The following is a 26,121-nucleotide window of genomic DNA, read 5'->3' as shown; positions in this document are numbered from 1 at the left end:
TCATAAAAATTACTAACAAACGGAATAGTCTTTCCTTTCCATACCATCTTTCTTCTCGTCCACTTTCAGAAGCTAACGAATATAAATACTTAGGTGTAACTCTAACCAATAACCTTAGTTGGAATAAACACGTTAAAAATATTTGCTCATCCGCCTTTCATAAACTCTGTTTTTTGAGACATAAACTGCGCCATACTCCTGCTGACGTTAAGCTCCTCGCTAATACTTCCATAATAAGGCCAAAATTAGAATATGCATGTTCGGTATGGGGCCCTTGCACAAAAATTAACATCGATGCCCACGAATCGATTCAATGTAAAGCTGTCGGATTTATCGTGCAACTGACTCTCCTACCCTGTTGTTAAAAAAAATTGAATTCCTACGCTGCAAATGCGAAGAAAAATGTTACGACCAAAATTCATGTTTCTACTAAAAAACAACTAATTATCCATGCCACCTGACTCTTACATCAAGCCATCCACGGCCCGGTTGTCAAGAAATAGGCTCCTCCAATCACTTGCCCCACACAACGCAGAAATAAAATCTTCAAATACTCGTTTTTCCCTCGAACCATAACAGAGTGGAACCAGCTTTCACCCTCAAACGTTGAAAACCTTGATGCCATGCAACAAACTATTTGCTGACATGTCTTTTCATGTACACCTTGATGTTATGCCCCTCCTGCTGGGGCCCTTCATTGGGCCTGCAGTATGTAATAAATAAATAAATAAATGTAACTGAAGACATTTTCGCTGGCTCGAGCCTCAGCCTCAGTCTTTCTCCAGCCAAGTCTCAGCTTGTCCATTGCAAGCCAACCCGGCGTGGCATTAGAAGCCTTACTCCATTGGAGCGCGTCCCTATCGTGTTGCACACACGGGACAGCCCTACGATCCCTCCGGTCGTTTCCATCGGGGTCCTCGGACCTGTTCGATTGACTATAGTCCGCATCACCTGTTATACGGAGGGCATGCCAAGGCTTATTCTCTGAGTCTTGAACGGCAGAGGAGGGTCGAGAGAGAGCTACCTCCTTCGGCTCTACCATGCGTTTCTCATAAGCGACATCAATTATGTGGCTCGGCACTCGAGTGGTCCGAATCAGAGGAGGCCAAAATCAACACACTCATGCGTGGAAGCATCAAATGTGTGGTGGGTTTGCTTGTCAACACCAGCACGGAAACGCTCATGCAACCGGGGATGAACAATATTTTCTCGATGATACAGGCTGAGAAGGTGCTTCAGGTGGTGCGCCTCTCGTCCTCATGTGCTTGGAGGCTCATCCTGGAATCATTCGGCTGTGGCCCAATGGTTGCAATGGAACGTAAGCTGCCAATCTCACCATCAGTCAGACATACATTGAAGGTAGGCCCCTTTCAAGCAATGTCCACCCCCAATACAATGTAGGGCGCCTCAAGGCTCGGGCCCGACCTTCATTGAAATCTGTCGCGGATAGTCCGGAGCTAGCGATTTTTGTCGACGCGGCTCAGTACGGCCGGTAGGATTGTTTTGTACCGGTCGCCGCGTGCCAGGAGGGCAGGATGCGCAAGTGCGCCCCGGTCAGGAAGGTCTCCTCGGCGGTGGCCGACCAGGTCGCCATCGTCTTGTCCATGAAGGATCCATTGCGGTCTAATATCCTTACGGACGCGTATGCTACGGCTCCAGCATTTGCTTCGCGAACGGGCTCGCGGGAGGCTGCGGCCATCCTCGAATGCGTGACAGCCACTGGACATCACACCATCACATTTTCTAAGGCCCATATGGTCGCCAATGTCCACCCCGCATTTGCCAACGCCAACGAGTTGGCCCACGACCATGCGCGAGAATTATCTCACCGCGGTGGTCTTGTAGGCATCGCGGGCGCGGACGCCGAGAGTTGTAGGGATCCGCTTCTCACTTTTGAGGAAGTTGTTGCTCACTATCTTCTGTCTGGGATGGTCTCCCCAACCCCTCATCCAATGCTTACTGGGTCTCAGTATTCTCCCTTGAGAATTCTCCAGACGGTGTAATTTACTTGGCGGGGTAGGTTCAGTCACTGTGCGGCCAACATTGAACCACACTGTCAAGACTGCGGCGAAACGTATTACTGTTTAGCTAACATCTCTGGCAATGTCCTACGTTACGCGGTGCTGCGTTTAACAAAGAGTATTGGGAGGAAGCCCTTAAAAGCGGTGACCTCTCCGTCCATCTCCTTGCTGTTCAGAGGGTCCATGAAAGGTCGGGGGGTCACATCTTTCCTGTCCCTACGTGAGAGCAGTGCGCAATTACAATGGATGCCTCCCCGGGTGTGTCCCAACGTAGTACCTTAGGACCTCAATGAAAGTTCTGTGTGTCTGTCCGTCTTCGCCTAGACTTTATAGATAAGCACTGGCTGGGTCACATGTGAGTGCGTCTCAGTGCAAGCTAACCACGTGACTCTGCAAGAGTTTAAAACATGCAATGTGACTCGGCCAGGGTTTAATATATGCTTCGTGGCCGCTTGGTGGCCCAGCATCGCCATCGTTGTCTCGCCGGCTGAGCTGTACGCCCTTGACCTTCAGAGCAAGCGGAAAGATGGATCCCATCATCCAGAATATACAGCTAGTGGGCACGCAGAGAAATCTCAAGCAAATCTAAGCTTTCGCGAAAAACTGTGTTCATAGCCTGAGCTTTCTCTCGTGATAACTAGGTTTGGATGAGCTAAATCTGAGCCATTTCTTCCCTTGCCAACAGAAAAACAGGCCCGTCGTCTCGTCGCTGGACACCACGGCCCCGTGCTGATCCGGTGAATAACTTATCAGCCACTGACCCACCAGGGAAGGTGCCAGCATCAGCCGTGTTGCAGAGTAAGCCCGCTTGGTGTTAACCAAAGCCACCTTTTCATGCTTGCAATGTTGTTCTAGCGTTTGCTTTTTGCACACGCAATTAAAAACGTGTTTATTCATTTCTTGTAATTTCTTTTTATTTTGTCCTTCAAAAATATGTGAGACGCCAATCGGTGGGGTTTTACGTGGTGAGCGAGCGAATGCAATATTTGGGGGATATTTATTTCGTTGCCTAAGAGGCGATGAGTATGTTAATTGACAAATAAATGTCTTTACATGATTCCAATACAAAGGCACAAACACTTACTTGGACGATATAATTAAGGTAGCACAACGATTTTGCACCAGGCTGTAGGCCAGGGACGTTAGACCAGGGAAAACTACTCAGCATACAAGCTCACCTTGCGATATCCCACTAGTAACTTAAAAGGAAATTGCGAGACTCTCAAAGGTATGAAAATAGGAAAGGGGGCAGGTGAAGAACGCTTAACCATAGACATTAGGAGGACGGAGGAGTTCTTGTACTGGAAAAGCTTGCTGTTTTATTTTTAAAATGCTTGAAGACTCAAAAAGTGCCCATAACCTGGAAAAACGCCTACACTATATTTGATTAATAAGAAGAGAGATCACAAGGACCTTTCACAAGCTGTTCACCAAAGTTATAGTTCGCCGCATAGGTGACAGCCTAGATACCCAACAACCCAGAGAGCAGGCTTGATTATGTAAATGGTACTCAAGCATGGATCACATCCCTGTCGTCAATCAAGTGATCGAAAAATCCACAGAGCACACTAAACCAACATTTATATATATAAATGTATATATTATATATGTAAATGTAAATGTAAATAAATAAATTTAAATAAATAAATAAATAAATAAATGTAAATGTATAAATTATAAGAAAGCGTTTTATTCACCACTCACCGCAGCCGTGCTAGAAGCATTAGAAAACCAGGGAATAGAAATGACCTAATAAGACTTCTATATTATATATATATACAAGGAATGCACAGGCAGGACAACCCTCCACAAGCAAAGCGCTAATTGCCGACGCGAAAACAAGTTAGACACGGGAACTGCAGAAAAATTCATACTGCATACTGCATATTTCAACTACTTTCATAGGTGAAAGTAGCGCTACGTGGTGGCTGTTCTCTTTCCTTGTCCTTGCCCTCATGCGCTGTGAATTTGTCTGAAAATGCAACACCAACTAGCCGAGGAATCCGTACTCGTAAGACAGGGGGATACAATATCTCTGAAAGTATTCGCAGCATGTTTGGAAGGGGCATTAAAAAGCTTGCCTGGGAAAACATAGGATTAAGGATAAACGGGGGATATTCAAACGATTTGAGGTTTGCGGACGATATATTCTTACACAGTGAGAATGCAGAACACATGCAAACAATTATTGAGGAACTACAATCAGAAAGCACCACCGTGAGGCTAAAAATAAATTAGAATAAATCTAAACTAATGTGCAACAAGCATGCCACAAACGTCTGTTTCAGCTTAGGAAACAAAACGCTAGAAGAAGTAACAGAGTATAACTTGCTCGGTCAGATCGTTAGTGTTGACCCCAACCACGACTGAGAAATGCGGCGCAGAATTTGTCTGGCTTGGGGAGCACTCAGCAAGCACTCCCAAATAATGAAAAGTAAGGTACTTCTGTCACTGAAAACAAAAATCTACAACCAGGGCATACTACCGGTAATGACATATGGAGCTGAAACTTGGCGCCTTACTAAACAACTAAAATATATGTTAGGAATAACACTCAGGGACAAGAAGCGAGCTACCTAGAAATATAATTTACCAACTTGCTGGTACAAGCGAGTTAGCAATCTATTATAACTCCGTTAAGCCAAGAAATGAAAACACGGGACGAGTGATATGAGGACGAGCGCTACTTGTTTCATTTATTTCATTTATTTCGGCCTTAAAGGTCCGAAGGCATTACATAAGGAGACAAGTGACAAGATAGGGTACAGTGTTCAACAGAAAAAAGCAAATGAGTAATCACAGGCGACAGGAATCACAAATTACATGAACGCAACTAGAACAAATTAAAAAAAAGAATAAAGGATGTTTTAGATATGTTCAACAATTGCAGAACCAAACTAAGCACTATTCTAAAACGATTAGCGATAAACACTGAGTAGTTTTAATTTTCAGGAGAGATGCTTGAAAAAATGATCGTTCAGCTTTGCGCGGAACGTTTCCATGTCGGCGCATGATGCGGAGTCATCCTGTAAGGCATTCCAGAGCGCTATTGCATTAGGAAAAAAAATGACGCGATAAATGCTGATGTCCAGCCATGTATATACGTGCAACGGGTCTACTGTGATTTATGCGCGATGAAGTTCTGCGTGCAGATTGCTGCAATTGATGTCTTTAGCGTGGGTGATAGTAGAAGCGGTGAAGAAGGCATAGACGGGTGATCAAGCGGCGAGATTCTAGAGTTGGGGGAAAGAGAGTGTTTTGGCGCGGTAGCGCTGGTTTTGTTTGAGTATTGCGAGGATATGAAGCGAGCTGGATGGACTCTAGTTTAGTTGTTAGGTAGGCTTGTGAAAGATGCCCGATTTCTGAAGCATATTGAAGTTTAGATCGTAGGAAGGTGATGAAAGCTAGAGTTTTTCCACGGGGGGGTATGCGCACTTGAGGTTGCGTCGAAAGTGGCCGAGTGTAAGGGATGCTGTAGAGCAGCAAGTAATAAGTAGCACTCGTCCTTCTCTTCCTCTTCCTGTGTTTTCATTACTGCGCTTAACGGAGTTATAAGGGCTACCTAGAGTAGAGAACAAACGTATAGGGTTGACGTTATCATTGTTCAAATAAAGAAAAAAAATGGTCTTAGGCTGGCCATACAGTGCGACGAATCGACAAACGGTGAACAATAGGGTAACAGAGTGGATACCAATAGATGGCTCTAGAAGAAGGGGAAGGCCAATAACACGCCGGAGGGATAAAATAGAGAACTTCGGTGGTAAACTGCGGACTCGAATCGCGCAGGACAGGAGCGGTTGGTGGTCAGTGGGAGAGGAATTCGTCCTGCAGTGGACCTAAACAGGCTGATGATGATGATGATGATGATGATGACACCGACACCGACAACGACAACGATGGCGCGATTCCAAATATTCTAATGATATTATTAGTGCTAATTTAGTATTGATATATAATATTCTATTATTATTGAAATATCAGGGGCCCACGAGCACACATCTAGAGCTCCATCCCATGCCGGCACTTTGGGTGGCACGATAAAAAATAACCATATGTTACAACACAGAAGCCATCAAACGGCTTCAAGGGGCAAGCATCCGTCGTTCAACGTGTCACTTCAATAAGGAGTGCGTGGCACTAGGAAACAACCGCGACGTCCAGGTATGCATCGACTGGGTCCAGGAATACGCGGGTAGCCTCAGAAACGAGGTTGCTCACGCGATAACACGCGCGCAAAATTCTTGATTGATTGATTGATTGTGGGGTTTAACGCGCCGACGCAACGCAGGCGATGAGGCGCGCCGTAGTGGAGGGCTCCGGATTAATTTTGACCACCTGGGGATCTTTAACGTGCGCCGAAATCTCGTACACATGGGCGTTTTTGCTTTTCGCCTCCATCAGAAAAGCGGCCGCCGCGGCCGGGAATCGAACCCGCTACCTCGTGCTCAGCAGCGCAACGCCTTAGCCACTGAGCCACCACGGCGGGTGCGCGCAAAATTCTAAGCTCCACTCGCTTCCCGGAGACCCGGTGCTACCATTGATTGACGTCGACCCGGCCAGCCTCGTCGAACAAGACAGAAAACAAAGGAACACAAACTTGAGAGACATGACTTCCCAAAATGAGCGCCGTCTTCCGAAGGGCATACCCAAAATGGCTCATGTTTTAACGTACAAGGCCTGAACAGTGGCCGCCCTTACCGAGGATGTACTGCAAAAGCGTCCCTCCCACGTTAATGTGGCGGAACGTACTAACCCAGAAAGACAAGGCGACTCCCCCCTCCCATACTGTATGTACTTCACAGTCTAACGGGACATTCGACAGTTCGTCTGGAACGGTGTGGTCCTACAATAACTCCGAGCCCGACACGCCCAACACGTGCAATCGTATGAACACTGGATGACGGCCAGGAATCCCACTCATGCTAAGGAGACATTCCTCTCCCTCTCTGTAAGGGAGTTCGCAGAAGAATCACGCGTAGCCCGAATAATTTAGGGCCTGCAGGAGTCCTGCACCACTCCCAAGCTACTACCTCCTTTCTTAGGCCACTGGCCACCCCTTTTCTCCGATAAGATTTCTGCACACATACATAGGTCTTCACGGCGACACGCTGGCCTCTTCCATCGTGTTTGGGTGATTTCGGATCAACACAGCACCCTGGTAGCCAGGCCCTCTTCGGTTGAAGGTGTGCTGTTTGTGTCTGAGGAGCTGCTTTACTGTGGTTGCCCCTATTCAGTTAAAAGTCGCATTTATTCGATGATTGTTCTTAAATCGGACAAAAGTAAACACCCCGCGTCTTCTTAGAGATTCGAATGCCCGATGCATACAAAGGAGGGAGGTTTCTTAAAATTGCCGTAGAAACGAATTCTAACCTCAACTGATCATGTTTCTGTTAAGGCCCTGTACTTGTCCAGGAAGCCTGGCAAAGAACAAATAAGCGGCTCTCATTCCCCCGTTATATTTCACCAAATAATCATTCCAAAGGTTTAGACTTGAATAATATGGTTATCTATGATGGTCAGCACCGACGACAACATGGAGCAGGAATAGAGGAAGACAAGAGCGCTAAGAACTCATTTTTTATTTCGAAGATGCATGTTACTCACGAAAAAACGGGGATTAAACTCTAGTATTCGCACAAGAACTTTTTTCGCAGAGCCAAGAACAATCTGTTGAAAAAAACCAAACGAAAAAACACCCAAGAAAATAAAAAAAATCCGAATCAATGAAATAACGCCGAAGCCTATTTTACTGTAAATGTGTGTAGATATTAGGAATTTTTTTTTATATATGCGCTACCGTTTCTATTCATGGTGTGCTTTATATAGCCATATTTGGCTGGGAGCCATTAAATACGTTGGTCATGCTATTGTTTTGTAGTTGTCTTTCGCTTCATTTCGCAAATTACCCAGATCTGCGCTACTAGCTTGGTGAAATGTCTTTTTGTTCACACGCAAAACTTAGTGCATCATGGGTTCTTTTTCACATTTTTTCATTCTGTGTTTCTATTGTTCTTGGTTTCGTTTTCTTCGGGCGATTTTTAAGTAGATACCTAGTTTGATTTCATACTGCTGTTCTTGATTGCCGAGTGTTTGATTTCGTTTTATTCGGGTGATTTTTATGTACATACACAGTTTGACTTCAATACTGGTATTCTGGATTTCCTAGATTTTTTTTAATTCTCTTTGTCAAATTATTTTTAAACAATTTATTGTGTTAAGCTCGGCAATTATGCATTTTTGTGTAACTGCAGGGCATCTAATGTTGTCACTGTGGGGGTATTCGTCAAAGAATACTACGCAATAAAACACAATAAGAAGGAGATCGCGCCCTGAAACTCAAATGAAGCAGGTCTCGGGAAAAAACTGGAACACAGATAACTCAATTTACAGCCTCCGTGTATGCACTACTTGTATGTAATTTTCAGCTGGTGTCTTACCACCGAAAACATGCTCTCAATGTCGGTTTGAACACGGCTTACGTCCGCCTGAAGCATAAGCTGCTGCTGTTTCGGGAAGGCCAGCTGTGGTTTCTTGCAGATAACGCATGCTTCTCGAAAGGGGGAAAGTATCACACACTTTTATGTTGAGATTCTTGCAGGAGATGACCCAGCTTGACCGAGAGAAGAAATTTCGGTGATTGACGGGTAGAGACAGTGTTCGCGGTTTTGAGGAATATCCACAAGTTCTTGAAGTAGCTTCTAAAGTGGCGGTATAACGTGAAGGTACTGCGTCCTCTTTATGAGGATACCAAGAAGCTGTTTACGGAAGGGACGGCTCAAAACTGACAGTTGTGGATGATAGAGAACTATATAGTAAGAAATATACGCGTTTCCGTACTGCGCATAAAACCAGCCCCAAACGTACCTTCAAGGCACTTCAGTAAAGAAAGTAGCCTGAGTCAGGACTTTGAGGTTTATCATGGTCTAGATTCAATTATGTGACAATTGCTTTTCGTGGCATTATTTTGCCTTCGGCCATCGTTGAAAAACTGCGCACTAATGATGACATTCTGGCCGTTTTCTTGATCTCTGGTGCTTGGCCGCTTTCACCCGACAGACCAGTTCGACTGGAGCGACGATTTGGAAGCCGAGCTCACCCGCTGCCTCATCTTTGTCGGTCCGCCATGCCGGCCAAATCAGCGGCGACCTCGATACGCTCGCAGGACGCTGGCGGTGCTTCTGGACATGAAGGGCTGCACGCTCAGCGACAACAACCCTTTCGTGCAGCTCCTGAACGGTAAGGACAGATAGTTACGTGCATGATGGTAAAGGCGGGGATTCCCGTTGACACCCTAAAAATTCCAGTCTGTCGGTGTTTGTAGCAGGGAGTCATCATCTGTGTGCACGCGTGAAATCTGGGACGTGCGTACCGATGACCACGAGGCCTTGTATGGCTCAACTCAGTGCGATTGGCATTCAGTAGAATAGGAAATTGAGCGCAAATGTTGATGTAAGAGCTTTAACCATTAGCAAAGGGAAATTAGGGTGAAGTGGCCAAGCTTCTGGTGGCAGGATAATCATTTCCAATTTATATCATGCGTCACTGACCCAATGTTGCACATGGAAATTGTCTACGTTCTTCGCGTTAAGTATTTCCAGCTCGACATAAGTGTTGCTCGGGAAACAGGGCACATTTATTCACCATGCGTGCTTCGTGGTCGTGGTCACACATGGTCTTCATCAGGATTTCATCTGTTGTTGCGTTGATACCACCAGCATGAAGCATATGTTTGATATCCCTGCACACATACATTTCGTGTGTGTTTCAGATCCCCAGATAACACTCAGTGTTCAGGGCGCAGTCCAGCGAAGGAAGAGAATGTATATAAATTGAGAGGTCTTCTTCCACTCCCCGTGCAGCTCTCGCAGGTTCCTCAACAGTAGGCGCCCCTGGTGACCGCGAATAACATTTTTTTTCTAGGAAGACAATAGGAAACGGCGTCGTCTTCGCAAAATTTCCTCACAGCTTCCTGTATTTCTTCGCTCAAAGGGCGGCCTGTTCTCCTCGAAGGTACGCTAAGAACCCCGCTTTCTTAGCGGCGTCACGTGCGTGTCGCTCCGGTGTCCCCCAAAAAATCCATAATTTCTTTGACAAGACCACGACCTTGGTGACAGTGTGTCACAGAATTGTGCGAGGTAATTTAGTGGCCGATGCCTCGGACGGGAGGAGCGACAAACAACTCCCCCCTGGATACGAATACAGGATGTGGTTCGGACCTGCTAACCGGCGATAGGTCCACGCCTGATTGGCCGCTGGCGTGAGGCACGAGACGGGGCACGGGAAAACAGTTTCAAAACAACGGACATTTACTTCACATTCACGGGAAATTCAAAACAGACCGACAGAAGGTTTGACGAGTGAATAAGACAATGCAGTTGACACCCCGTTGGGGTCAGAGATTCCAAGGTACCAACACGAAGTACATTAACCACAATGAAAGAAACGGTACACGCCGTTACGAGCCCGAGGAGGAGGCGACAGTAGAGTGTACAATAGGCGGGGTTAGAGGCTTCCCCCAACTACTAACAATAGGCCCGCTAGAAACACATACAGCGTGGTGCACTGAAGGAGGCGGATAAGAAGCCCGTGCAGTCCGCTTAAGGAAATACAACACAGAAGATGAATAGGAAGAGTCCGAGGAAAGGTGGAGAAGGGGAGAACATCTTAGCTGCGGTCCCGCTGATGGTCTCGCCGGGGTGACGGAGGCTGTCGGTCGTCTGTGGTGGGGCGCCGCTGATCAGCGACCCAATATGGGTGAACTCCGGCCGCGCACTGTCGCCTCCTTGAGGAATCTTCGGGGGCCCGAAGTTCACCGCCGTCGTCGCTCGGCCTCCCCAGCACAGCCCTCAAGGCCGATGCCGCATCCCGGCCGTACGTCCGGCCACCACCAGTTCTCAGCCCATTCTCCTCGGAAACCCCGCGCTGCACCACGCTCACCGTCCACCGGGCCGCGCGTCTTCGAAGAATTCGCGGGGCGCAGTCTTCTGTAGGCCGCGGCACTCTCGCCCAACTCTCTCCCCGAAACACATGGCCAGCCGACCCGGGTGCGACAATGGCGGCGAGAACATTCCTCCGTTACGCGGTACGGCTCCTCTCGGCCCGAAAATGGCGAGCGGCAAGAAAACCCGTCAAAGAGGGACATGAATTTCGCGACACAGTGCCAGAAATTGATATTTTTTCCTCTCTCGTGTTCGCAATCGCACTTTTTCTTGAGATTTTACATCGGTGAAACATAGTCGACCCCTTTAGCATCAGTGTTAATTTGAGCCGAAGAGCTGGATTGTTGGGCAAGCCCTATGTCTGCGTACTCGAGATCTTCCTCTTCTTGAATGCAACGAAGCCTCCTTTTAGCCCACGGCCTTCGGTCGGTCTGCCGACTTCTGGTGATCGAGCTCTCCCGATATCTATGCAGCCCTCCTCAACTTCCGGCCTTGCTGTTGCTGTGTGCGTTTGGTGGCATTCTTTGGCGGGAGATGCACAAGCCTCTGTTTTTAGCGTTTTCTAACAGCGTCGGTCACACTCCTGGCACAGCCAGTTTCCCGGGATGAGCTTCAGATGAGGATGAAGGTCGGTTAGGGCTGTTGTGGTCATCGACGTTCCGCGGCGGTTTGAGTCGTGCTACAAGAAAGGACAGCAGAAGTTTTATGAACTTGACGTGCACCATGTAGTCATGCCCACATAGAGTTGAACTGGCTCCTGTTCACCCTGATCGCATAATCTGCAGGTGACGGTCTGATTCAGGAAGTTCGCGTACGTTCACCACATACTGTCATTTTGTATGTGTTCTCTTGTGGCATACACTAAACCTTTTCTACACCCTTTTAGCAAAACGGGTGAAGCTTAAGTAGAATAAGGGGTTGGGAGGCCTACACCCTTTTTTGAATCTCAATACCATTTCCCTAGCTCTACACTCTTTTTGTGTAAAAAAAAAGGTGTTTATCAACTTCAACACCCTTGGTTTTTCTTAGGGTGTTGCAAGGGTGTGGAAAAGGTGTTCAGCTGTTCATTGAATAAGGCCATGTTTGGATGCATCATAGCACTGTAAAGAAGAAGACATCCCCTCATATACTCCTCTACTCGCAAGAAACTTTCAAACACAAAAAATAATTGCTCGTATGCAATAATCGCTCGCTTCCATGTGCGCCTCATGGCCCAAGTTTAGCTTTGGCACGTGAAACACCAATTTGAACCTGCAAAATTAAAAAGACTACAGTCGTGAGGCGAAAAGGGTGTTTACCGACTGCAACAGCCTTGGCTTTCTGTAGGTTGTTGAAACGGTGTGTAATAGGTGTTCAGTTGCAAAAAAGAAAGGTTCGACCTAGTTTCTTCCGGTGTTGCTAAGTTTTGTTATATTTGTTAACCTTTGCAATGTTCTTGCTAAGCTAGGATGACCGCTTATGGGTGAGGCCAAGATTAATAGGATTTTACAAGGCTGTTTCAGTGTGTGTGTCACCCCCCCACTGCCAGGGGATCCAAGGGTCAAACAAGCTAGGTCGCCCCCAGCTATGATGTTTCTCCAGCCTTGGACCACTGTTGCAAGCTGGGCCAAGTTTTTGCCTTTTAGAATCCAAAGAAGACTAGTACCAGAGTCCAAGCATTGACGGACTCTTCTAGTACCTTTGAAGTGGTATATTAAGATGTGCGCATACGCATACGCCCCTTGTGCTCAAACTCTAATAAGCTCGAAAGCTGACTTCACTGTTATAATACCCTAACTGCGGTGGTGCACCCTTTACAGGTGCCGCAGTTCTTTTTTTTTTTTTTGCTAACGCCACCGACACTAGCTCAAGATCAAAGACCTTCACTGGTAATAAATTATGCCAATTCATACTGCTTTACACATCGTGAGGTAGAAAACACCATCGCTTGTAGATAATGTTCAATCGACCCCTGCAAACAGGTACAAAATGGCCTCAAAGTTGGAGGTCTCTTCACCCTTTTTCTTAGTTGGCGGTATTTTCTTACACCCTTTTTCTTCCACCCTTTTTCTGTACACTTTTTCGTAGTTTCGAACACCCTAATTTGTAACTTAACGCCCTTCTGAGGTAAATGGTGTTGAAATATTGAACACCCTTTTTGTAGGGTGTTGAGGTGGCGGGGAAGATTTCATCACCAGCCTATCCACGCCCACTGAAGGGAAAACGCCTCTTCCATTATTCTCCAATTACCCCGGTCCTGTGCCAACTGCGACCAATTTATCCCCGCCAACTTCTTGATCTCATCTGCCCATTTAACTTTCTGCCGCCCCGTGCAAAGCTTGCCTTCTGTCGTGATCCACTCTCTTACCATTAATGACCAACGGGTATCTTGCCTTCGGAATACATGCCCTGCCCACATCCATTTCTTCTTCAAAATTTCTACTAATATATCCTTAACACGCGTTTGTTCCCTGACCCACTCCGCTGTATTCTTGTCCTTTAATTTTACACCTTTCAATTTCCGCTGCATTGCCCGCTAACTCATTCTAAATTTACGTTGAACCCTCTTAGTCAGCCTCCAAGTTTAAGCCCCGTAGGTGAGGACCGGTAAGATGCAGCTGTCATACACTTTCTTCTTCAGGGACAATGGTAGGCTGCCATTCATTTACTGAGAATGTATGCCGTATGCACTCCACCCCATTCTTATCCTTCCAACTATCTCTGCCTCATGATTAGGATCTGCGGTCACAACTTGGCCTAAGTAGATATATTCGCTTACCACCTCCACTACCTCGCCCCCTATCCTAAACTGCTGGGCTGTCCCGAGGTTATTGGTGATTACTTTGGTTTTCTGCATATTAATTATCAGGCCCATGGTTATACTCTGCTCGTCCAGTGTGGAAAGCATACATTGGAATTCGTCCCCTGAGTTACTTAGCAAGGCAACGTCATCAGCAAATCTCAGGTTACTGAGGTATTCTCCATTAACCCTTACTCCCACCTGTTCCCAATCCAACGTTCTGAATACTTCTTGTAAACATGGTGTGAATAATATTGGAGAGTTTGTGTCTCCTTGTCTGACGCCCTTCCTTATAGGTATTTTACTGCTCTCTTTATGGAGGATGATGGTAGCTGTGGACCCATTGTAGATATCGTCTAGCATTCTTACATAATGCTCATCTACCCCCTGGATCCGTAATGCCTGAATGACTGCTAGGGTTCCGACCGAGTCAAATGCTTTCTCATAATCTATGAAGGCTATATATAGGGGTTCAGTATACTCAGCGCACTTCTCTATGACCTGATTAATCGTGTGACTGTGGTCCATTGTTGAATAATCTTACGCAACCCTGACTGAAATCTAAGGTTGCAGAAATTCTGTTAGCGATTACCTTGGTAAGTACCTTGTAAACGACTGACAGTAAGCTGATCGGCCTGTGATTTTTCAGGTCTTTCATGTCACCTTTCTTATGGATTAGGATGATGTTCGCGTTCTTCCAAGATTCCCGTACACTTGCGGTCATTAGGCACTGTGTATACAGGTTTGCCAGTTTTTCAAGTACAATTTCTCCGCCATACTTCAAAAGATCTGCTGTTATATGATCCTCACCAGGTGCTTTGCCCCCTTTCATTTCTTTCAAAGCCTTCCTTACTTCTTCGGTCGTTACTGGTGGGATGTCTATCTCCTCTGAACTACTTTCTTGTTCGGCATTATCCTGGATGTCCCTACTACTGTACGGATCCCTATAAACCTCATCGGCCACTGTGACTATTTTATCGCTATATGGGATGACATTGGCTTGCTTATCTTTAAGTGCATACATCTGATTTTCCTCGCGCCAAGACGCCTTTTCACTGCTTTCAGGCTACCTCCGTTCTTTACAGCGTATTCGATCCTCTCCATATTTTACTTCCGTATGTCAGCTGTCTTACACTTATTAACTTAGAAAGCTCCGCTAGTTGTATTCTGTCAGCTGGTGTGGAGATTGTCATGGTTTGCCGTTCCTTAATTAGATCTTTCGCCTCCTGGGAAAGTTTACCAGTATCCTGTCTAGCCATCGTGCCCCCGTCTTCTACTGCACACTGCGTGATAATGCGTGTGAGGTTGTCGCTGGCTTCCTGTGTCCTAAGCTGGGCTTCCTCGGTAAGAGCTGAATATCGGTTCTGCAGAGCGATCCTGAGTTTTACTTTACGAATTACTGTTAGCTCATTAATCGGCTTCTTTCGTACTAGCTTGTTGCGATTCCTCCTCAAATCTAGCCTAAATCGAGATCTCACCATACGGTGGTCACTACAGCTTACTCTTCCGAGCACTTCCACATCCTTCACGACGCCAGGGTTATCGCATCATATGAAGTCTATATCACTTTTATGGTCCCCATTCGGGCTCCTCCACGTCCACGTCCGCCTCTACGTTTACAGAAGCAGGTATTCATTATGCGTAGGTTATTCCGTGCTGCAAACTCAACTAGTAGGCCCCCTGCTATTTCTAGAGCCCCGACCATAGTTCCCAACTGCCTTGTCTCCAGCCTGATTCTTGTCTACTTTAGCATTGAAGTGCCGCATAACTACGGTATACTGTGTTTTTACTTTAGCCATTGCCGATTCCACATATTTATAGAAGCCTTCCACTACCTTGTCGTCGTGCTAGATGTTGGGGCATAGCTCTGTACCACCTTGAGCTTGTACCTTTTATTGAGCCTAATTACAAGACCTGCTGCCCTTTTGTTAGTGCTATAGTATTATCCTATGTTGCCAGCTATGGTTTTATTGACTAGAAATCCCACTCCCAGTTTTCTTCTGTCTACTAGACCACGGTAACATAGCGCGTGTCCATTTTTCAGCACCGTAAAGGTTTCACTTGTCCTCCTAACTTCACCAAGCCGTGTGACATCCGATTTAATGCCCTTTAATTCCTCGAACAATACCTCTGGACTCGCTTGACTAGATAAGGTTCTCGTGCTAAACATTGCCAGGTTCAGATTCCAGCTGTGCAGCGGTGGCGTGGAGGTAGAGCATCCGCCTCGCATACAGAAGGACCGTGTTTGGTATCCCAGTGCCGGACAATTCCAACGGATTTTAAAAAATCCGCGTATTGATGGAAGATTTCTTTGGTATTTATTAAAATTCTGCAAGGTATGAAACACGAAAACTACCTCGTAATTAAACCGTTTTTTGCAAATCCGGGTGTGATTTCTATATTCTCATAGTAAAACCACACTTCCAAAATTAGCGCTAAAATCACTGCTTTCTGCGACGAGCCCACCGACTCAATCGGGGGGCTTTCCTTTGCTGGATATAAAAGAAAAACAGAACCTGTATTACTAAGTAAGTATGCACTCCCTGTGCACCCCGTGGTCTGCGAAGATATTACAGGAACTGACTGCTGTGCCGGCTAGGGTGCGTTTATTCACGCGTCCGCCGTACAGGGTGGAGACACGTATAGGCTGGCGCCACCATTTTGAGTCACTCGCTCGCCGCTGAAGCAAGTCATTGTATCAAAACCGCGCTAAAATTATCGCCGCAACGCGAGTTTTAGTAATAGATAGTTTTAGCTGACCGTTTTAGATGCGGAGCATCTTATAGTCTGGGCATGTCCCGCGTCGGCGTCCGCACTCACAGTGCGCATGCGGAACTTTCCTCCTTCCCTCTCTCCCACAGCTGCGCGATACTCCCGCCACTTCTCTCGTACCAGCTCTGTGCACTTCGCTTTCGCTTCTCCTGCGTTCTCGCTTCTGCTTTCGCGGCGCATGCTAGGTGCTTGCGCATCTCTCCTCCTGTCGTCTCCTCTCCTTCAACCTTGAATGTAAATCGGGTAGCGCGCTGCGTGCGTTCAGTTCAGCGCTTGCTGCGGTTGGCTCCACTTCACTCCGTTCTTCCCATGAAGTGTGATGGAAGCAACAGTCCCGTCAGTTAGTGGGTTGGCGCAAGCAAGCGTCAGCACCACCCCACAACCAAATTCGACTACGAACACAACGGAAACACAACGGAACCCCGAGATTCTCCGCATCTACTCAGCGTTCCCTTCGGGAAGATGGGGCTAGTTTTTTTTGACGGTCCGCTCCGGTAGCGGCGTCCCGCTCAGCGCAACCGGAGCCAATAGAGAGTTTTAGCTAACCGTTTTCAGCGGTCCGCTCCGGTATCGGCGGCACGGTCAGCGCGACCGGAGCCAATGCCGTTCGCGGCCAAGCGCGTCACGCATGCGCAATGGCGCTCCCGCTCGCTATCGAAGCGGAGCGGACCGTGAAAAACGGTCAGCTAAAACTCGCTAATGTCGTTCGCTGCCGAGCGCACCAAGCATGCACAGTAGTGCTCGTGCTTGCTATCAGAGCGGAGCGGAGCGTGAAAAACGGTCAGCTAAAACTCCCTAATGTTATCTGTTTCGCGTTGCTGGGTCTCGTGGGAAACGAAAAGAACAACGCGTTCAGCATGTTGACCCAACTGCGGCGCACGGAACAATTCAAAGTTTGCCTCCGCCCTGTACGGCGCTGCTGGCATCGACGTACCCTACGGCGGCGGTCGCGCGTTTGTTTACGTTACTAAACCAAGATGGCGCCACCCTACCGTGGCAAGCCGTATTTAAACCTGGCTTGTTTTTTTTCTGGGAGAAAATAATCGTATCGTGAAACAGTGCTAGCTCAACAAATATGGTCATGTAAGACACCGTTGTTTCCGTCAATCGGCCAGTGTCGTCTCAGACAACCCCAAAGCCCCGCAGTGCTGTGCAGCTAAACAAAGCGTATTGAGCGTAGTACCATTAGCAGTACGCATCAGTATATCTGTGTTTACTGTGCTTTTGTAACTTACACTGTTTGTCCCATCATTCTTATAGCTTTCAAAAGAATGTGCTCTAAATTTAAGCACAAACATCTCGTTCTGCAAGCTTCTAAGCTCAAACTAATTTGCGTTTGCTTTTGTCGACCTCCGCCTACCGCAGAGCAGGCGTTTATGACATCATAGGTTCTGTTGCGGGAAATTAGCGAGTGGGTCGCATGGTCATTCCCTTTTTTACTTATTGTATAGCTTATTTGAGCGAAGTTTACGTTAAAACTGGTGTCCGTATGATTCTAACGAGGCCTTTTTTCGAATGAAGAAAACTTGTGTTTTGTCTTCATGGCTCCTTTAAGAATCGCGTGAATGAAGCAGAAACAAAACCAGAATGCTATACACCACTGGAAAGCCCTTGAAGGATTTACTTCACAGTGAAAAAGAGCATGATTCGCGCCTGCTGCCTTCGCATGAGCTTAGGTACTACACGGCGCGGCCACTTAGCCCAGTATTTACAAATGTAACTTAAGTATTACTTTTGCCTTTTGACTATTTTTTGTTCCTAACACGTTTCAGGAAAAAAAACTAACGCTTGACGCTTGAACCGAACTTGATGCTCTTTTTCTCTCTCAAAATTGTTGAGGTTGCTGTACCGGGTGGTGACGACAATTAAAAATGCCAGATTGTCTTGAAAAAAGAAAACTTTTCATTTGATGGCAGCACAACTCATTACTAGCGAACCGGCACCAAAATTAGCACTGAAAATAAGACGCGCACTTACACGCATGCGGGCAGGCCTAGCACCACAAAACCTACTTGTCGCACCGACACCGTAGTCACACATAGAGACGCGCGGTAGTTAGGGGTACGGGAGAAAAAAAACTGAAGCATAGTTGCTCTACCGCGTGGTGTCATGCTACACAAGTAATGGCTAAAGTTGGTGATACTTTATCCATCGTATTGCGCTAGCCGCTTCATTCATCATGATCATCAAGACTAGTTTTGTTTTTGACGATTTTGGATGTTTGCGTAGCTGCCGGCTCCTGATAGTAGTGCTAGTATTACATACATTAGCCCATTTCACCGGCAGATTTTCGGTAACACTGCAAAAAACAATGACTCATCAGCTCAGCGAGTTCGATATAACAAGGTTAGCCGCCGCAATGCCTTCGGTACGCAGAGGTCGCAAGCACATGGACTTCTGAGGGGGTGACCGTGGGGAATTGAAGAAGTTCGTTAAATCCAGGAATTTGTTAGAGAGGTTCGTTACATCCAGAAATAACAGTACTATGAAAGCTAGGTGGTAATATTACCTGATTCCACGTTATCCCACCCTTCATGAGCGTGCTACTGTTGTATCTCGAGTCAGAAACACTGCAGAGGCGCCGGCCAGAACACCTGTTCAATGCAACACCAGGTGGTGTGGCATGCGCCAAAATGGCTGCCATGGCATCAGCGGACCGACAGCGTCACCAGACAGAGGCAACATGGAGGCGTCGTGAGTCTTTGCAGCAGCTACACACTTCATTTCCCATTATGCATAAGTGCAAAACGCGGCGAGACCCGCAAAAACATGTTTGAGCGCCGCCTCCGTCACCTCTGCCTGGTGTTCCATCGAGCAACATGGCCGCCAAGAGCGCGAAACGAACGCCACTGCAGCCCCTATAGCCACGACGTCTGACCACATCCTCCCGCGTGGTCTGCCGTTCTCTGTTGCTCGTTCGCGCTGTGTCTGCGTATCGAGGGTGAAAAGATTTGCTGATATGCCCCATTCAGCGAATGGGAACGTGATAATGATCTACACTCTGTCTCAAACTAAGCTGGCATGGCGTTCGCGCGCACTTTGTCTTATCCCGTCAATGTATCTGCGTCCATGCGGTGTCCTGATAAAACAGGCGAGTACTGAGCCTCTTGCTCCTTTTGGCTACTATGACGCGAGATGAGTTCCGATTGTGTGCAACGTGCCCAATGCTTTTCAGGTGAAGCGCAACGTGATAGCAGCCCCGTGCCTTGCTCCTACAGGCAGCTGAAGCGGTGCCTCGAAAAGCAGATCAACGACATTCGACGCAGGGCGGATGCCGTGACAAAGAAGGGACTAACACCAGACGATCGCTTCATGGCAGCCGTATGCAGGTACGCCATGCGGGACGAGGCCTATAAGAACAAAGTGAAACCTCGTTATAAAGAATCGGGATAATTTGGCTAAAACTATTACTTCGTTATAGCCAAAGCCAATTTCCACCGACAATTTGGGTGCGCGGTAGGCGGTCCTCATCACCCGAACTCAGCAGCCTGCGAAAGAAAGAAAAACACGCGAGAAAAAGCAGCAAGGAATTGTAGCAATATTCACGCCAAACGGCTCACCCATGCTCATTCGAAAACCCACGAGCTGGCGGCTAACTTCACAGAGAAAAAGTCCTTGAAAGGTTTTAGCCGCGTGTTCCTCAGGCGAGTGATGGCTTTTTCAGCTGCAGCCGCGATTTCGCGTCCGCCCTCGCCCGTATCGTGAGCGCCAAAGTGGCAAAGAAGGTCTGCCTCATCCCGGTAGAGTGCTTGAAGAAACATACAGGCACCCTACCCCGGGCCCTGAGGGACACCCTCACCCGTGTTGCTAGCCTTTTGCAGCCATATTACCTCCTGGGGCTTGCGGCTCCTAGCCAGCGCGCTATACGACAGTGACCTGACGGGTACCAAAAGAAGTGGTCCGTCAATGCTCGTTGTGGGAAGAAACGGTCGTTCTACCCACTGGGAGGAAATTTTAGCTTCGTTAAACCGAGGTCTTAAATACATGGGCATCTACGGGAACTGGAAGGTGAATTACGATTAACTCGTTATATTCATTAGTTCGTTTTATCCATTTCGTTATACCGAGGTTTTACTGTATTCGATGTAAGCGCCAGCGCCGAAGGGGTCGCCAGAACTGTGCGCGCTACGTGGACGCTATGCTGAAGATAATCCAAAAGTAAGCTTGTTCCTGAAGGGTTCATAAGAGTGCGGAGTTGCACAATATAATCCTGTTGATTGTTCTGACAAATGCACTAAGAAATAAATGACCCAAATGTCCTAAAATATTGAGGCCAGTGTGCTATGTGATTGGCAATGGAAATCGTAGTCTATGTCGATTTTGAGTAGATATTCAAACTCTTTTGAGTTTGCCCACGTTCTTGCAGCGTGTAACGTGTTTTTGTTGTTGTTGAGCTCAAGTGAAATCTTCATGAATTAGGAGAAACATACACGAGGCAATTATTCTTGAAGAAATTCGTGATGGTTGTGATCTATCCAAAGCCCTCCTCCACGAGTATTTATTAGAACCAGGAAATACTTAAAAATCGTCTTTTTACCTGTGCTCTAGCCTGGGGACGGCTCTGTTCTCAAGGAATCTTTGGGATATGGTGACCTGGCGGGCCCTGTTGACCAGCTTCAAATGGTCAAATAAATCAGAGCTGGCCGGCATGCCAGCTCTTGTACTTGCAGTTACATAACTGGAGGAGAACTGAGCAGTTACATAACTGGAGCCGAAACAGAAGCCAGAAGCCATCCGGAGCAGCCATAAAGGCGCGCATTGAATCAACCCCAACAAAGGCGGTCAAGCAGAATCTGAGATCAATAAATAGGTAATCTCAAAGGCGGTAGCATGTTATAATGGTACCCATTGGTGTCTAACGTGCTTCGGGTGATGAAACTAGGTGTAACCGTACGACAAGCTCCCCTGTGCTGCTTTGCGAAAGATTCGGGTGCGACTTGGTAATTTGTATTCAAATTTCATTTTCTCTCGCGTTCTTGAGAGTCCTCTTTAGAGATATCGCAGCATTAGCGATGCTCGTAGCGTTCTTCCCTAAATCATGTTACCTACCGGTGTGTCTTGTGCTGCAACTGTTTGTAATCCAGCTCATCACGGCAAAATAACTTTACTTCCAATTTACACCGCAATACGTTTCAGGAGTATAAGGCCGCAATACCCTTTTGCTATACTGTGGATTTTTACAGCGTCGTAGAATAAATACATCAGGTATGAAGTCAGGTGCTGGAGCTGCCGCCATCTCTCCAACTTTCATAATTTTACAGTTTAGTCAATTGTAACTTGGTGATATGATCGGCATGAGTTTTTTTAAGGCAATAGTTTAAGGACGACCGTCTTTCCCGGGTCACCGAAACACGGGCTTTTTATCACCTTGTTTATCCGTAGCTCGGATGAACCACTCCCCACCCGGACGCCAGCGCTACGGAAGGGTCAACTAAACGAACTCCTGTTACGTCGTTTTCCAAGGACGTCATTTTCCGAAGAGAATAACCTTCAATTGGTTAGGTAAACGCGATACGTTTGGTCCGCCTGTCTGCCTCAAATGAGCCATAAATTTTAGGGTGAGCCTGCTTACCAGTGGGTTACGGGCGTAGCGGGAACCCTTGGGCAAGACTGGCGAGAGGAAGAGTGTAGAAGGGAAAAGCGGCGAGGGGAAGTGAGCGGAATACAGGGAAGGAAGACAGATGGGAAGAACGCGCGCAGCGTGGGGGTGGGACTCGCCACGACTTGGAGAATAATGATCAAGCGGCGGAGGTCGTTCTGCGCAGTTAGAGTGGGGAAGAATTGCGAGAGACGGCTGCGTGAAAATAAAAAAGACGACAAAAATGAAGTAACCTTGCACTTACGCGTAAGACTCGATGGTAGCGAAGTTCTAAGAAACCTGCACGGCCATCACAACGGTTTATTTCCCCGATTGAAGCCGATTTGCTTCTTGTTCGCGGCCGCTACGAGCTGAACTCCATGATAGTTGCTATAAGTGTGAGCTTTGTTCATTTTTTTCGAAGCGATAATCATTGGACATCACCTTGAAGAGGCGTACGCTATGACGTGTACTTCTTCTCCAGAGAAAGTGTTGCCACGATTACGGCGAACGCTCGAGTTTTTTTTTTCTTTGCCAATCTTGGCCAATTTCCTTGAGTGAGTACACTTGGCTTGACAAACATGCGTAGGGAACGCTGCACGGTCACCGCGAGGCACGCACACGCGAGCGCCCGGCATTTTCTAAGTTTTTCAGCGGCCGAGCGGTCGCTGAAACCATGCCAAGTCTCCGTAATCGGGCGTGCTTGGCCCCACAGACGTGCGCAGGGGACGCTGGTCGGTTGTTGCTAAGCACGCACAAATGAGTGCTTGGCATTTTCTTGATTTTTTCAACTGCCCTCTGGTCGTCGTAATCTTGGACAATCACACTCAGGGGGTGTGCGGCTTCATAAACGTGAACCGGGGCCGCTGGGTGGTCGCCGCGAGCATGCACAGCGAGCCCTGGGTATTGTCTTGACTTTGTAACTGCCGGGCGGTTGCCGCAATCTTGGCCTAACTCCGTAAGTGGTCGTCCTCGGCTTCACAAACGTGCGCATGGGACGTTGGTCGGTCGTCGCGGGGCACGCAGACATGCGCAGTGCGGTCTCCGCGAGGCTCGTGCTCGACAATTCGCGCGCTCGACAATTTCTTAGTATTTTTACTGCGGACACGAAAACTACAATTTACTAAACGGCTTCGCTGTTAAGGAGGGGATGAGAATGATATTGAGCAAAAGAGAAAGAGGGGAAAGAGGACTCTGGTTAAGGGGGGAAGGAGTGGAGACGTGGTGTAAAGAGACGAAAGGGGAACAGGATGTAGTGGAGGAAAATGTAGCGGAAGAGCGTGGGATTGGATAGGATGGTAATGATTAAATGCGGGAAGGGGGAGAGTACAACACGGAAGGGAATTAAGTGGAAGGTGGAGGTGGAGGAAGGCGGGGAATGAAAGAATTCGGGATGGTATGGGAGCAGAGTGATGTTTCCTCAGGGTGCCATTGAGACCGTGGCTATCCCTGAGGTGTCGCATTATGCGGGCTATAGATGGCGTCTTTGAGGGCACTGGTTGTTAATCCGGTGTGGGCGCTCTCGTTGCAAGCACGTCCAGCGTGAGTGCGAGGCCATGCGCTCCACCATCTTCAATGCCCGCGGAATTCTCTGATAACCTTTTGCCAGAGGTTGTACAGGTTGGGACAAGTTTCCGCAGCCGTGCTGTGTTCAAAGTTTTATCACCGCCACTCATCGGCCGGGCTGCGGGGAAATGTGGAGTACGTACACTTATTTTTTGACGCGATGTGATGCACAAACTGTGCTTGCGAAGTTGTTCGCGGCTTCGTTGTGGGGATTCCCTGAAGCGGACAGAACCCAGAGAAAAGAGACAGTAACTTGTCTCTGGTTGCAAAGTTCGGCGCAATACATATTGATGAAATGCACCGTATTGCAGCAGGGAGGTGGCCCGGTAAGATCCCGGTGTACGCTTTCGCTACCTATCAGCATAGCCGTGCCTTAATATCTGGAGAAAATTACTTCCAGAGGGTCCTGTGTCCGTTTAACGGTGTGGTTAACTGCCTGCAGTTGAACCTCAATGATAGAATGTGTTGCTTAGAGCTGGTATCTTTGACTTGTGATGTTGTCTGTCCCACGGCTCCAAGTTGGAAAGGCAGTAGCGTAGCGGATGGGTTTCAGGCAGCATTAGTAACCACTGGAAACGCCAACGCCTCAAGCAGCCATCAATGTGAAGCGCTGCAGACCCCGGTTATTAGAGCTGGTCTTCTTTGTTTAGCCACCTGTTACACAAAGCTCCCCCATTGTGGAACAAGTGCGCTGATGGTCGTCGACTAAGAGACCATCGCACTGTCATTATCAGTGCAAAAAAAGTGTTGCCCCTTACGAAGCATTAGACGTCGTTTTTGGTCCATTCCTTCGCATGTCCGGATGAGTGAATTGTGAACTGAAAGAGTACTGAAGCGAGCCATTTTCTACTAGAAGAGCAACTTTCAAGATTTTCAAGTTTGGCGCTAGTCAAATCAAAGCAAGTTGCTCCATAGATGGCTCGACACACCACGATAGTCTGCACTAAGGTGTGTGCTATTTTCTCGGCCCCTTCTACAAACTTTTTTGAAATACTTCTAGTCATTTCAATGCGCTTACGCCACTTATGAATGAGGTTTTTAAGTCGTCCATTGCACCACCTATTCACTAATACACATCCCAAGAACACTGAGCCAGCGGGTGTCGCATCGTCAGATCATACTTCTTCCAACGTCGAGCTATACGCGGTCTTGCGACTGCACATGTTCACCGATAACGATGAATCGTGTTTTATCGACTGAAATATGCATGCCTGTGAGGTGAAAGATTCGTTAAGGGCATGTAGAGCTTTCTCAAAAGCCTGCGATGCTGTGAATGTAGTGGCATGCTCGTTCGCCTCAGCTGAGAGGCAACGCCATCGTTATACATAGTGAAGTGTATGTCTTCGACATCCTGTACATTCCGCGGGAGTACGGTCACGGCGATGTAAAACGTACAGGCGATAAAGCGGCCCCTTTGAAGTCGGCCAGATCTGATTTGCAACACTTCATCTTGAAAGAAGCCTTTGAGAACATTAATCACTGACTTGCCTCTGTAGGCTTCTCGTGGACATTAGTGGTGATCTCATCAGTGGCCGTACCATAACCTTATCGCAGGCCCACTGTAATAAAGTACCGGGAACCGTCCTACAGCGTCCTCGTCGAGTCCCGAGGCGACTTCACATGAGGGAAAGACTACCTTGGGTGCAAAAACTGCAACAGAAGCTGGTCTGACAGGGTGGAAGAAACTTCTTACCTTCAGGATAGTGACTTAGCCGGTTCACACAAATGCGCTCGAGGAGCTTGTAGGGTCGATGTCAATGACACCGAAGAAGCGTCTGTGCTGTATTTGGCCTTTTCCCGAACATATTTCTATCGGGTCGATAACAGCGTGTTTCGTAGATCCCAGTAATCAGCCGTCAATTCGCATGGTATTCATGGTACGTAGAAGCATGTACTTGACTGGATCTGGAAAGTTTTTTCTTCATCGACCATGCCGCGCCATCATTCCCCGCTGTAAGCTGCCACATTACTGAACCTGTAATGTGGCGCTACGGCAACAGAAGTTTGGAAAGGAGGACAATGCTACAACGCCGGATACGAAAGAAAAGACACTCGTTTTCACCAGGTGCCGCGCCTGCGCGGTGAAGTTTGTTCTATGCCCAGTCAGTGGTAGCTTGCTCGGGAGACACGGTCTCCATCTGTGCCCGCACCTTGCGTCGGTCGTCACAGCAAAGCAGCTTTGAACTAGAACCTGAAAAATACAAATTTCCGGTAATTCATGCCTCGGAGCTACTCATGGGCGGCGAGGCAATCGTAGTAGATGTCACCAGAAGAAGTTTGACCACTTTAGACACTGGCGTCTTTTTTTGTGTACTTCCATCAGAAAAACGGTTGCCGCGCCCGGGAATCGAACCAGCGTGCTTGGGGTCAACAGTTCAACGCCCTAATTACTGAGCCACCGCGCTGTGTTTTTTTTTTCGGGACTTATGCCGGCATCATCAGTGGATGATCTAACTAAACCTGACG

At 47.6% G+C, this 26,121-nt stretch overlaps 1 protein-coding gene across 1 annotated transcript in view; it reads left to right on the top strand.

The window, feature by feature from the left end:
• The window catches only part of LOC144168689 (uncharacterized), a 77,850-nt gene that overhangs the window by 36,537 nt on the left and 15,192 nt on the right, over positions 1–26,121 (top strand). The window contains exons 5-7 of the mRNA XM_077697622.1: positions 2,707–2,819; positions 9,078–9,257; positions 19,687–19,840. Coding sequence (XP_077553748.1) covers positions 2,707–2,819; positions 9,078–9,257; positions 19,687–19,840 — 447 coding nt within the window. The remainder of the gene's footprint in view (positions 1–2,706; positions 2,820–9,077; positions 9,258–19,686; positions 19,841–26,121) is intronic.

Source organism: Haemaphysalis longicornis, unplaced genomic scaffold, assembly GCF_048455015.1.
Source record: "Haemaphysalis longicornis isolate Haplotype H1 unplaced genomic scaffold, Haemaphysalis longicornis Haplotype H1 scaffold_2, whole genome shotgun sequence".
NCBI lineage: Eukaryota > Metazoa > Arthropoda > Arachnida > Ixodida > Ixodidae > Haemaphysalis > Haemaphysalis longicornis.
This window is presented reverse-complemented; position numbering and strand designations above follow the sequence as displayed.